The 14,975-nt window shown below is 35.4% G+C and overlaps 1 protein-coding gene across 1 annotated transcript; it reads right to left on the bottom strand.

Moving 5' to 3' along the window:
• Positions 1 to 3,398: 3,398 nt before the first annotated feature.
• Positions 3,399 to 13,947, bottom strand: LOC149008147 (uncharacterized). Its single transcript, XM_089167207.1, has 2 exons — positions 13,806 to 13,947; positions 3,399 to 3,907 (listed from the first exon to the last, which is right to left on the bottom strand). The coding sequence occupies exons 1-2, from the start codon at positions 13,945 to 13,947 to the stop codon at positions 3,399 to 3,401; spliced, it is 651 nt and encodes a 216-aa protein (XP_089023333.1).
• Positions 13,948 to 14,975: the final 1,028 nt, after the last annotated feature.

Here is a 14,975-nt window from a genome sequence, read left to right as displayed (position 1 = left end):
CTTGTCAATTTACAAAAAATAGAAAAGGAGAAGAAGAAAAAATTAAACTCTAATTTGGAATTATAGAATTATTATACGTATGTCATCGTTGGTCTGAGGCAAGTGATTTCTTTGTTTTGTCTTGCATGCCCATTAGATTACGCAACGAAGTTATTTCAATCCTAGATTGTTCTTATAATGCTCGTAGTTGAAATAAAATATCGATAAGAGAGTGATAAAAGGACAAACCCGAAAAGTTTCGGCACAAAAAAATCTCGGGGGAGGTGAGGCAAATTTTTTACATGGTATTACCTTAATAATTTTTGTTGGAAAACTTTCTCCGTACCCAACTTCAAACTTACAGTCATAATCTACAAGTTGGGACTCTCTAATCATCAAAGTTGAAATATGTGCTTTCTTCATACATTTTCATAAAAAATTAGGAAATTGTCCACCTCTGAATTTTAACAAAAGAGAAAAATCTTTTTCCAGTGAGACTCTCTCCTAATGTGGTCAAGAAATGTAAAAAGAGTACAACCTTTACCTATTAGGATAGAGACTCCGAACTCAAATCTGGATCGGCTTCCTATCAGAAAAGATTGACGTGCTCCCCTGATGATTTTGAACCACATAGCAATCAATTGAGAATTTAACCCCTATACAGTGTGGAGTCACATTGTTCTCTCCGGGGAGATGATCCTATCAATGCACCAAGGTCTGCTCCAACGAATAAAAGGAAGACAGGTGTAGAATATGATATTGATGCAGCAGCTAAACCATTGGGTCGGCGTAGAGGCAGAGCAAGAGCAAGAGGAAGGGCAGCACTGGCAGTCCAGTGGTTCCACCAATCTCAACTCATCTGATCCACATCAACTACCTCCAACTATCCAAAAAAGCGACGCGTAGCAGAAGGGTGGTCGAAACTGGAAAGCATTTAATCAGATGTGCAATACATGCACAATTTAAACATGTCGTTTTCCACCTCTTTACCTCGCGTGCACAACCAAAAACAGAGATAGAGATGATGATGATGATGATGATGGTACTCGAAGATCTTATTCGTTTCAACCAACACTACTAACTTGTTAGGGTATTGTATTTTACTGTATTGTATTGCACTATTGCTTTAGCCACGGTAATTACAGTCTTACAAAGCTGGAGCCTGGCTTGCTGTCTTATTCCGTTGGTCCCCCACCTACTACTATTATTACTACTCAGGATTTGGTGGGGGGGGCCCACACTCAGAGGAGAGATCCTGATGAGAGACGAGACGAGACGTGTCAATTCCAAACTGCCTTGCAAGTTGCAATGACTTCCTGCCTTCCCGACGATCGTTCCTACTCACTTTCCCCAACACAGACGCTATGAGTTTCCCCATTTTAGGGATAAGCATATATCCATCCATCCCTGTATCCTCGAGGGTTGTTCCAATCTTGTGGCCTCATGATTCTCATCTCATCGTTTACCCTATGGTGAAAAGAAACTAAACGAATACTCCTTTTTTACTTCATGGGTCGGTAAAAACTCTTCACCTCTCGATTCCCTCACGCTTCCTCGATGCTCTCAAGAATCTTGATCTTGACTTCTTCTTCAGCGCAAAACATTCAAACACTCCTGACTTCCCCTTGATTTCCTTTCCCCGATTCTTCTGGAACTGCTCTCTATGTCCCAGTCCAACCCTGGGATCTCGGAGGGAAGGAGGTACTCGGGGGTAGAATGGACATTGCATCCGATACGCTCGAAGGATACAAATCATACAATGACAGATGGACTTTCGTTTCAATTATATTTCACCGTGCAAAGTACGACGAGGAAGAAGAAGAGAAGATCTTCAGCAAAATAATGGACACGGGGACAGATGGAAGAATAAGAGAGTTGAACTGACGACCTCTTCTTCTTCTTCGAGGAACTGGTCAAAATACATACATATTTGCACTTTCTTTGAAAATAATATAATAATGATAACGATACTGCAAAAAGTTTGATCATTTATGGGTCTGTGTAGTTCATAAGATTTTTTTTTTATTTTTTTATTTTAATAAATTCATGGTTTTCGTCTGAATACTGTAAAAATACTCTCAAGTGGGACTTTGAGGCTGTAAAAATGCTCTCTAGTGGGACATGGAGGAAGTCTCATGGGAAACAAGTTGGAATCACCTCCTCATCAACAAGTACATACAATTCTATGCTTCTCTACCAAATGAGATTTTGAGATTTTAATGAAACTTATATATACTTAATCCTTATTATGTGGTGGTGGAATAATATTAAGAGAGCAGTGTACTCTCTCAATAAAAAGATGATCCAAACTCTAAATTTTCAAAAAAAAAAAAAATTTTTAATTTAAAATTAAATTTTTAATCTCAAATTGCCATGCAAGCCAAAAGAATTTTACGAGGATATATATATATATAGGGTGAAGAACAGCCCTCACAGATAAAATCATAGAAGGATCTGGAAGCACGTGCAATTTTGTCCAATATGGATAAAGTTTCACACTGTTTACTTCCATTAAATGAAATCCGTGGTTCCCCTTGCAATCCTCTCTAACTGCAATAAATGTCATTTAACAAACCCCTTCATGATTGACGATCCATGTGGGAAGCGTGGCCAAAAGAAATAAATCTCAGGCAACAAATTCAGGAATCACCGCTACCATGAAATCTCACCCAAATCGGTTCATTCGTATCGATTTAATAAAACGTATCGGACGCGTATCGATACGCGAATCCGAATCGGATACCGGTTGCTGTCAGCGTGTCAGTGCCATGCGCTTTCGCGTTCCGTTCCTTGGGAAACTTTATTAGTTGGGAATCCTTAATAACTGGTGTTTGGTAACCGTCCTGTGATTTTTTTTTTTTCCCATCCGATTTGCTTTCCAAAGTTCTAGGCTTTTAGCCTTACGCGAGTTTCTGCATTTATTTCCTCATTTGACTTCATGTCTAAGAATAGGAATATCAAATCTCTGCAACTCATCTCCTCTAACGAAGAACTGAAGAAATATTCTGCAAAAGTTTCAAAGAAAACAAAGAAAGGCCAGTTCATAAGGCAAACCCAGGAAGATCCTTTTATTCGATGAATAAGACGAAAACAAACCCACACAACCACAAAGACAAAGGAATGAGAAGAGCTCTGCAAACATCGCTTCTTCTCCATTTCCCTCACACGAAACAAATTCAAACAAACACAAGCAAATGACCAGAAACTGAAATGAGAAACCACAAACCACACCAGACTCAGAAAGACTGACGGAAACCGACAACCTCCCTACATCGCTAATAGACTCTGTTTTAACACAAACAAATTTCTTGACCCAAATCTAACAGGTACTTCAGCCCATCCAACACGAAGAATGTCGAAAGCGCCTTTTCCCTTTTATTCAAACCCTGAAATCACCGATTTGACTGAGAAATTTGCAATTAGATTGCAAGAACAAGACCAGGGGCGTCCTTAGGTAGCTTGCTCTGCCACAGCTGCTGGCACTTGAAGGACGACGATGGCGATGCAGAAGAGGAAGAAGTCGAAGGTGAGGTAGATGAAGATGGTGAGGATTCGTTCGAGTTTTCAAGAAAACGAGTGACAGTGAGAGATGTATTGAAGTACTCCCTGACCTGTGTGATTATCCCATCGGAAGTTACCGTCCAAGCGTGAATCCAAGAAACAGAATGGTTCTGATCTCTGCCTTCAACGAGCACAGTTGAGCCAATTACAGCGAAGGTAAGAGGAACGAAGACAAATTTCTGATCTGTAGAAGCACCAGTGAGCAATCGCATCATATGCCGGTGAGAAGGCGGACCATGAAACCACCATTCAAGGTCGGCCGCGAGTAGGCGGTGAACCGTCTCTACGTCTCGAGTGTTTAAGGCTTCATATAGGGCTTGAACCACCCCTATACTGCTGGAATCTGAACTTTCCTCCAGAATTTCGCCTGAGTTAGCCAGTTCGAGCACAGGCACAATTGCCCAAGAACAAACCCTAAAAAATAGGAAAAAAAGAGAACGAACGAGTCTCCCCGAAAAGAGAGAGAAACGAAGACGCAGAGAAAGACGGTAACAAAGAAGAGAAAAGCGAGAAGAAGAAACGAAACGTGAAGCGATAAGGGTTTGAAGAAAACTTGGTCCCCTTTATATAGCGTTTTTTGGGGGTCAGTGGGGCCGGAGAGAGAGGAGCTTTCTGTTTAATATTTTCAACTTTGGACCGGCCACGAGTCCGGGTGGGAAAAGTGGGCCAGTAGGGTTGCAAGTATTCAGGCTGCTTTTCTTTGACCCCACGGTTCCCAACATAGTTGGTCCCCACACCAGGGGCAAAGGGGAAATTGAATTTGACAAATGGAGGGTACACGCGGACAAATTGTGTGCTGATTACATTACACGTGGACAAACAGTAAAGCTCATACGGGATTTAAAATATTGTCAATGGCAGGTTAGTTGAGCGGTTAAAAGCTTAAACTCCCATAGTGAGATCTTAAGTTCGTACTCATCCATCTGGCACTACCTATATTAGTAAAGTCAGTTTAGTTAGTTTTGAATCTCGTACCAGTTAGGTGTATTTAGGGTGTAGAGAATAAGTCTCTGAATTCAATTCAAATTCAAATCCACCTAACTTTATCCTCGATTGATCTTATTTTCAACCGATCAAGAAACACTTGAGTTATAAATTTCTTTTTACAAAAATAATCACTCAATGTTTCACTTAACAAAACGCGCTAAAGCTACTTTTGGGTTTACAAAACTAACAAAATACAGTGAGTAGTCAGGCTAATAAATAGGAATAAGAGCTTTTATGGAGGAAATGCTTGAATGAAGCTTGTGGTGCGTCCTTCGATCTGTTCAAGTGGAGTGAGCGAAGTGCTTCCTCGCAAAAGAAGCTGAAAAGAGATTGGTTAGGGTTGGAGTTGTCACCCCCGGGCTAGAATAAGAGGTCCTACACTCGCTCACAACCGCTTATTTAGTTGATATTGTAGGGCCCGCAGACCTCGATCAAAAGAGGAAAGACGATACCCATCATACACTTCGGGGATGTCAGTTAGGCCCATTCCATTCACCCTTTGGACATTTTAATCTCTAAAACTAACCACATTGAAGAGGAAAAATTACTATTTTGTCCAAAAAAAATTCACTAATTTTTTGTACCCTTTAAACGTTTTCTCTCTCATACTTGTATGGTCAATTTTAAGGGCAAAAATATCCAAAAGGATGAAAATTTACTGTTTTTGTTAGTTTTGTAAATACAAACTCAATTTTAGCTAATTTTGTTAAATAAAATATTGAGTGATTATTTTTGTAAAAAAAAACCTAAAAGTAGATAATCACATAATTTTTTCCATCTTGTATTACTTATGTTGTTTGAATAGCAACTATTCATGAACTCCTCAACAACCGAATCAATAATATGAATATTAAACAATTATTATCCATATCCTTTACGGATCTAGAGCTTTCTAGATGCAGAACTTTAACTCACGACAGGTGAAAAGACAAGGCAAATTAAAGATCTAGAGTTTTCTAGATGTAGAACTCTTAACTCAAGACGGGTGAAAAGATAAAGGCAAAATTAAAATAACTGATTTTGTTATTGAGGAGTAGCACTTAGAATTCTAACACTCCGATACATTTTAGTGCAATCCATTACATGCCCTTTAAGAAAAACAAGAAACGAAATGCATCATGTTAGTTGTATCTAATATGTATACGTATCGGCTAGTATTGCGTCGTATCAAGGTAGAACTGAAAGCATGCCTCAATGTAAGTCATGCATTTTGGTAACGTTTACGTTTTGAAAGATCAGCCTTATATGAAATTGGTTTTACTTGTTTCTATGTTGAGAGGTTGTACTTTGCTAAGAAATGAACATCTAATAAACCCATTCTAAATACGTTTCTACTTTTAGGTAAAGGGGCTTACAAGTAAGGTAGGGGTGAGAATGTCTTTGTAAAAACAATTTTATCAACTTTTCTTACATGTTTTATAAAAATCGTTTTTTGAATCACTTAGTGATGCGTCTAAAATCTGTTTAGCCCTTAGATCACTGGTGAATGATCTGCAAAACAATCGTTAGATATGGCACGTTCGTGGGGGTCGGGAGGCCACCTCGAAAGGCTAAGTTAGTTGATTAGCTGATCACAAATGCTCTAGCTAATTGCAGAGCAAGAGTTTGAATACGATTATTGAGAAAACGATTCAGTTACCTTCTTTTTACGTAGGTTATGACTTATATAGTTTTTACCTTCTAATCTTGTCTGTTGAACTCGTTCGAGCATTCTTCTGGTAGCTGTCGGATTTTTATAGTTAAACTCGATCATGGGGTGATGGATAATTTCCCTTAATCTCACGATTCTTCGCTGCAGGCGCGGCGGTTACCCCAGTTTGCACGATCTTCCACTTCTGCCAGCGCTAACAACCGCCTCTTGGTGAGTTATCCATCCCAAGATTCCTGGGCATCCGCTTGCCTTCTGAACGTGCAAGGTTTCTTCCTTAGCACGCTACCCTTAAACCTGGTTCATTCAAACCTAAAGCAGTTAGATCGTTCCCGATCAGGTCAAGGGTTGAACCGATGGTGAAACCGGTTTCCTCATATTTTTCCGTATCACTTAGGTAACATAAGAATGACCCTAACTCTTTTTTGAGAATGTTACCAAGCGCATTCTTCTTTTTTTTTTTTTTTTTTTTTTTTTTTGTTGGATCTGAGGTTCATCTAGGCCAGCTTGTGCACACCACGATTACATCTTCAAAGGAACTTTTATATAATTAATATAAAAAGAGGCTTCGCCTCTAGCCCCTAGCCCCGAGGGGATTCCTACCAAACGAATTCTTAATTGTTGTACCCTTTCTTTCACAAATGGAATCGGTCGGACTCAGCATTAGAATTTATTGAGATGATAGGGAATCAAATCAACCGATTCCTTCGGTTCTACTTTAATTCAGAGTTTATGATAAGTGTATTCAACTTTCTAGATAGTTCTATTGCGAGATTGAAAAATAAAAATGATGATAAGCGCTTTGGACTTTCGGTTTAGGGGCGGTGGTTTATTCCTTAAATCACACTTTTCGTATCATTCATTTTTAATTATATAAATAATTAATAACTGTTTTACTTATAAGTTAGAACCTTAAGCTATAAGCACCTTAAAAACCTATGCAAAATTGGATTTGTCAACCTGAAGCTTTGTGGATGCAACACTTTTGAATACAAAATTCATTAAGTTAGAAAAAAGAGAGAGTATCAATATTGGGACCCACTGATTAAGAAAAATATCTTCTCATGGAGATCTTTTCCCAAACAAATTTTGTTATGCTTAGTTGTCTTGAAAATGATTGAAAACAAATGAAAGAAAAAAAAATATATATAATGTATTACACTTTTTCAATGCAATTGCAAATGACTTTTATGATACCAAAATTAAAATGATAAGTGATATAAAAATTTTAATATATTAAAAGAAAAATAAAAATAAAAAATATTGAATATGGTATTTTAACATACACTTAAAGAATAAAGAAAAGAATCTTCACATTTCTTGGCATATACTCAGGAATCTTGCCTTGCCCTCTCTAGGGAGCAAGAAGATTTTTATGTTTAAAAATTTTTATTGTTATAATTAATAATTATAAGTAGAATATATAACCTTTCAATCTATTCAGAAGATAGATACAAATATATATAAAAAAAATTAAAAAAAATACATCATGTCTATCACCACGAAAATTTTAGATAGAACTTCAAATGGTCGAAAAGTCAATGTTAGATGGTTAAATGAACGTTAATGCAAAAGTCATGAAATTATTTTATTTTATATATATATATATTTTTTTTTTGAAATTCACATATGTCTATCACAGCTTACGTGTACCTCGATTATATCTTCAGGAGGAGACAGCTTTATCGTTGTGAAAAATAACAACGTAAGTGTACAATGCCATAACAAGTAATATCATGATGAAAAGATTGTTCTCTCGAGGACTATAGAGTAAGTATTAAATTAATTATACCAAATTTATTCAAACAAATAATAAGAAAGAAAATTAACCTAGACTAAATTGCAAATTAAAAATTAAATTAGATATGTTAATAGCTAAAAACTTACGAGTCAGATTTCGTCATAACTAATCATTCCCACCCTTTGATCCATCTTTATAATCTGAAGTATTTTTTTCTTCTAATTGATAGTCGAGATTCTCTTCCCTATTTACTAGTATTTCTCGAGTACTAATAGAAATTCTCTCAATTGTTAGAACAACTAAGAGATCATTAAAATCTATAGATTCCCACGTAATGACTACACAAACCATGTAAATATATTTTTATCCTAAATGTAATTCATGACAATTACTCCAACGAACTAAACACATAAGTCCCCCATTAGTTCATTATGATTAACGAATCAATTGATTAATGGCCAATTAATCAAAAGCATTAAAAATAGTAGTAAAAACTTAATCAGTGAAAACAATACTCAAAATTATATTGATAAATTCAATAGTGAAAATTAAAAGTTAGATTACATCTGTTATTGATAAAAATTAAATTTGTTCATTCTTTATATTAAAAACATCACAAAAGAGTTCGAGAACATTGAAATAAGATGATGAAAAACTTATTCCCAAGTTCCAAGTCTTCTTCTCTAAGTCTCCAAAGCCAACCAACTTCTTCGAAATTCGTCTTCTACCTTTCTCCAAAGCTAGGTTGTTTTTTTTTTTTTTTTTCTTCCTTTAATCAATTTGGTACAATTCTAATTTTCTAATTTGACTCAACAAAACAAAAATTTGATGTACAAATCAGATTGATTTCAAGAGTTCAAATCCACAATCCCACTGTTGGATTTGAAGAATAAGAAGTTATAAAGCTCATATCCCAAAATCGGCTTGATTGGACACCAGATGACCATCCGATGAAGAACTTGATCGAAATTGGACAAAAACACTTAAAAACCAGATTTTTCCTTCTTCCCTTCGTTGATTTAGTCCCAAACTTGAAATAAACTTTGAAGCATGAAAAGAATCTTTATTTCCACAATTTTGACTTGAAGAAGCCTTTAGAGTATCCTATAAGTTGATGAAAAAACTTTCTCTTTTGAGTAGAATAAAATCCAATTTGATTTTTTAATATTTTTTTCAAAGAATTTTTCAATAATACCTTGCAGATTTGGTTGAATTTCTGCAAGCACAAATAGTAATGTTAATTATAATTTGTTATAAAATATATAAAATCATCAAAATTATAGAAATAAAATCAATTAATTAGTGGATATAAAATCTACTCAATTAAGGGTGTCAATTGCGTATCGAAACCGTTTAACTGTATCGTACTGCACTATCTAAAGCCGCATCATACCTCACCATTCAAAATTCTGTACATTACATACCGAAACTGAATTTCTTCTAGTTCCGATTTCAGGTACTCATATTGTTGGTATGTATCAAAACTGTACCGAATTGGTACCGTACCAAATTAAAAGGATATAAATGTAATTTTACAATTAAAACACTTTACCTTTACCATATCCCTAATTCTCTGTTTCAATTTTTTGTTTCATCCTCACTCTCTTCTTAGATTTACTTGCTTTGTATTTATTTATTATATTTACTTGCTTTATCTGTGGTAATATCAAATTCTGTCGATTGTTTGATTGCAATTTCATTAGAATCTTAATGAATTAATAATAAAAGTGGCATGGGTTCTTTCGTACCAAAATTGTACTGCATCAAATACTGTGTTTAAACCGTTTTCCCACACCGATTTAATACTGAACAATTTTTACAAATACCGAAACTGTACCGTATCGGGTAAATTCAGTATGGTACGATTTTAATTTTCAATATTCAAAGTTTGTACCATGCCGAATTACCGAAACTGTACAGATTGACACCCTTATATTCAATTAATAATTATGAGTAGAATACATACCCTTTCAATCTATTCAGAAGCTGATACAAATATCAAAAAAAGATGTATCATGGCTATCACCACACCAATCACAATATCAATTGGACAGAAATTTTTTTATGGAACTTCAGCAAATGGTTGAATGTCAATGTTAGATGGTTAAATGAAGCAAAAGTCATGAAATTCTTTTATTTTATATATTTTTTTAAAATTTGAGATTTGTCTGTGTTAGCTTACGTATATCTCGACTATATCTTCAGGAGATAGCTTTATAAAATTTGAATGTATAGCTGCTTACGCATATGTCGACCATATCTTCAGGAGAAGATAGCTTTATATAATTTAAATATAAAGTAAAACTTCGCTTCTAGTCCTAACAAAATTTGTAACTTTGCAGTATACTATGAAGCTTTTGTCTTTATTAATTAAAATAATTTCTTAAAATCAGATGAAATCCATGATGTGATTTCTCCAAATTTAAACTAATGACTCTTTGGATCTCATCAATAACTAATGGGTCATCTTCATTTTTATCTTAAGTCGTTAACCAAACCCCAAAAAATAAATCTGAAAGCTTTGTAAAAAAGAAGAAAAGTCTGAATTCCAATTGGATTAACATTAGATTTCCTTCACTTAGTCAATGTTGAATTTAGACTTTAGACCCACCACTCAAATATTTTGGTCCATTGTCTTGATGATGCAAACTGTTTATTGTTGGGTGATCACTTGTTTTGACAACAGCAAGGAAAATTTGAGGTCTTTTTATGTAGCATAGATCCTAATTTTATATATATTTCTTGAGTTTGTAAATTATTACATATAAGAAACTCGTCTTATTTTTCATGGATTTGCTTTTGATACGATGATGATAGCCTTTTATCGTCTCCAATCAATTACATGTCGGAAGACTTTTTTATGTTTTTTTGGCGACAAATGATTTCATATATATCACCGCTAAGGAGAATCAAACCCTGACCTCTTTACTAGTTATTGCACCACGGGCCAACTTTGTACTAGTTATAGATAGACCTGTAAATGGATAGTCAAAATCCGCCTCCGAATTCGCATTCATATTCATTTAAGGGTGTCCATATCCAAAATTTTTCTTACCGGAATTCATATCTATTCGTTAAGTAACCGGATTCAGATTCGGATTTGGATAATTGCTTATTGGATCGGATAATAACCGGATAAAAAGTTATCCGAATAGAGTAAAGTATTCAACATTTTTTTTCTCTAAAAATGGATAATAATCGAATTCGTAAGCCGATATTCGAATTTGGAAACCGGTAATTGTATAATCAGAAATAAAAAAAAAATATTATCTGGTTAGAGTAAAGCATTAAACATTTTTCACAAAAAAGGGCCGACAATCGGATTTAGATTCCGATAATCGGTAACCGGAAATTATAAATCGAAAATGAAAAAAAAAATTATAATTATCAATCAATAATCGGATAGTTTATCGAATCGGATTATTATCGGATATAGATAAAGTTCCGGATTCGAATTCAGATGCCTTCTCTAAATTTCTGCTGGATTTAGATAGCGGTTTTGCTAATCGGATTTGGATTCGAATACTGGAGTATCCGATCCGTTTACAGGTCTAGTTATAGACCAGAAGTTTACTCTAACATGGTATTTTATTAACCACTTTAAGAATGTAGTTTAACTAACATAAGTGTATGGCTTAAGTGAGTTACTTAGGTACCATAAAATCAGTATCTGCATTAGGGTCCCATTAACAAAATTGTAATGATTTAAAATTGAGTAAATTAGGCTCAACAAATCAATAGAAGCTGTAGGTCCAGTTGCTTTAACTGAAAAGTAGAGTAGAGATTAGTGAACTGATGATAGCTTTTTGTTGTTCATGGGAAACTTCCAGGAAGCTTCCTGTTAGGTGAGAATGAGATCAGCACATTTTGCAGATGAATACTTTTATTTAATATACATCCACCAACCTTAAAACTAGGGTTACCACTTAATTTCAGGTGACTTTTGCTATAAGAGGAAATAACTTATCAGAAAAAGATAAGGAAGAATTGTTTCGACCTCAACATCCAAATAGAAATTTGAATTCAAATTCATCAAGAGAACTCAAGAGAATTGTATGCCAACTGTATCTCATTATAATAAGGATTCAGCAAGTTCAAATGTAAAACAAATCAAATGTAGATATAGGTTGCACATTGCATCCGAACTATTCTAATTATGTATGGTCTTCCTCTTCTTTCTCTTTTATCTTCCTCTCAAATCCTAGTTTAACAAATTCAAATTCCTCATTCGGTTGTTGAAGTCGAAACAATTGTCATCCCTATCTTTTTCCCTGTCTTGAGTTTTGTTGATGTAGAACTGTAGATGAATTCGAACTCAAATTACTAACTCGGGTTGTTGAGGAGTCTATGTGCAACTAGTACTGTGATAGTAACCTTGGATTAATAGATTACGCATAGTTGAATCCTATAATTATGCCATTTGGCTACCCCAATAATGAAAGTTTCGTAAAGGGACTGGAGTAGGCTACCATGAAACAAAAGATCTTTTTAAAGAGATTTCGATTCGAAACTATTATATATCCAACGTTCACTGTTGAAGTCATATCAAAAGATTTCCACTGAGCACTCATTAGGAGATCCCTCCAAGGACAGGGAGCCACATTTGAATCCATCCATGCATGAACTTCTTGGCGACCAACAAATCTCGATACGTCAGATATTGGGCAATCGATGAGGGATTGACGCGTATGGAAGTTCACATGAGTAATCATTTGGCTCCTCTTCTTGGAAGGAATCTCTCAATAAGTGGTTAATAAACTATACATTCAGTCATGTATAATATTTTAATTTAAAAATGATTCAATCGAAAAGACACAACACGTCATTGTTATGTCAATGCAGGGTTGGTAGAGTGGTAAGATTCATATTTCTCAGTGGAAAGGTCATGGATTCGACCCTTGAGGACGACAAAGCTCCTCCCTAATGATGTAATCGAGATGCGCAAGCTGGCCCGAATGAACCTCAGATACACAAAAAAATAAAAAATAAAATTCTGTTTTTTTGGGGAGAATCATGTCCTACTTCCTATGCTCCCTCACCACGCCCACCACACCATAAGATAAGAATATAATGCAGGGTCCACAAATCAAGTAGGACCCACCATCCATACCATCACGTTTTAATATTCAATTCCCTTTAGCTGATACCCGTTAGTTCATGGTCAGCGAATCACTATTAACTATCATCGAACAGTCCATTTTGATGAACTAGTGGGTGGTCTCGGTAGCCGAGTACCCACTGTAACATTGTCCCTCTGCACCAAGCCCATGTCATACTGATGTGGAAATCCACTGACAGTGGACATCTGGTCCCACTTAAAATGCTGACCTGGAATTCAAAGGAAGAGTCCTCCAACCACCACCATAACAAGGGAATCTCCACCTGCTTTGTCTCCCTCATGACGTTAGGACCTATTTGATTACCTGAATTAAATAATTCGAAATGAAATAGGATTTCAAATCTATGATTCTTAGTTCAAAAAATTATCCTCAAATGTCATCAATTTTATATTTAAGGTGAAATGTATAAATTTCATCCAATATCCAAGAATGATTTAATTTACATTTTTAGACAAAAAATGAAATCTTTAATTTTCATAAATTCAAGAATATTTTACAACGAAATCGGTTTAAACTCCAATACATGAATCTGAGATTTGAAATCCCGGAAATTTTTTTTTTTTGGTAAACAAAATCCCAGAATTCGGATAACCAAAAAGGCCCTTAAGCTTTTCAAAGGGCATATGAAACCAGGCTATTGTGTTATGTGATGTATAGAATTTTGAGTGGTTGAATCCAAAATTTTCCAACTGAGGGTGGCGATATCTGGTCCTGCTGGCCAAATGGTTTCCTTAAATCCAAACAAGCTTCGAAATGCCAGGTTGCCAACCTTTCCATCTGAGGGCGGCAATATCTGGTCCAGCCAGGCAAAAGGCAACTGGTTTCTCACCATTCAAACAGCGAGCTAGATTAGTTCCACAATTTGACATACTTGAGGGTGGCAATATCTGGTCCAGCTCATGCTCTTTCATGAATCAGGTTGTCAAGTGTAATATTCCATTCATTGAATCCACTCCATTTCTTCTAATCACGCAACGGTTATTTCTACACGTTTTAATATGCTTTGAAAGCTGAAAGCTTCTTCTTTTCCTTTTTCATTAGAGGATTAAAAAATTATATTTTATATAAAATATTATGATTTTTTTTACTCATTGCCTTTATTTTTAAAATTTAAATTTTCTTCAACCAAAAGGCTTTCATACATAGAAAGTGTGTTAGAGGAAAAATTTTAGAAATTTGAGAAAATAGGAGAAAATTTTCAAAAAATTGAAAGAGAGATGCAAGTGCTGACATTTCATACATGGAAAGAAGCCAAGATGAAATTTCCAAAAAATTAGGGTGGAAGGTGTGGCTTCCCTGGCCCAGGAGTAGCTTGAACCCCAGTCATGTGGTTTACTCACAACCCTAGTCATGGGGTTACTAAGTAAAAAAAAAATTGGATCTAAAATTCATCTCGACCAATTTGCTCGTACTACGACTACATCCTCAGAGAGTAGGCTTCCTATATTAATATAGGTCCCGAAGGGATTCAAACTCTAACCTCCTATGTAGAAGCATAGGTTTTTTTGCCAATTGAACCACCCCTTAGGATTAGTTACAGAGTAAAATTACAATTTTATATGATTAAGGAATCTTTGTTTGTTGGTTGTCGTATAGGTATCTTTCGTGCAATATTCAAATTGCAGCACGTGACATTTCACAGAAATACTAGTGCATCCACACTAATAATATCCATGGGTGGTGGCTGAGCTATTCCTAGTGCTTCAGCTTTCTTATCATTTTACTCCAAAATAGAAGTGCTATCAAAATCATCCTACAGCAAATGGGAAAATCCAGAACTTACATCAGAAGCATTAGCGGAGACATTACCACAAATAATTGTAGGGATTCAGCCATTCAGGAAGGTGAGACAGCTCGCTGTTAACCCTCTTCTTTATTTGATTTCGTGTAGGTGAAGAAGACCTGAGGGTTTTTTTTTTTTTCTATTTTTGAGTGTAGA

Source organism: Hakea prostrata, chromosome 8, assembly GCF_041222555.1.
Source record: "Hakea prostrata isolate BN-2017 chromosome 8, UWA_Hpros_2, whole genome shotgun sequence".
Classification (NCBI taxonomy): Eukaryota; Viridiplantae; Streptophyta; class Magnoliopsida; order Proteales; family Proteaceae; genus Hakea; species Hakea prostrata.
The sequence above is the reverse complement of the archived record's forward strand: the minus strand, read 5'-3'. Positions and strand labels throughout refer to the sequence as shown.

What these genes read in the sequence shown, in the direction of transcription:
- LOC149008147 (XM_089167207.1), bottom strand. Translation starts at nt 13,947, where the DNA reads ATGAAAGAGCATGAGCTGGACCAGATATTGCCACCCTCAAGTATGTCA. An exon ending in TGCCGCCCTCAGATGGAAAG is followed by an intron (nt 3,908 to 13,805) that starts GTTGGCAACCTG and finishes TGGCTAACTCAG; the next exon opens with GCGAAATTCTGGAGGAAAGT.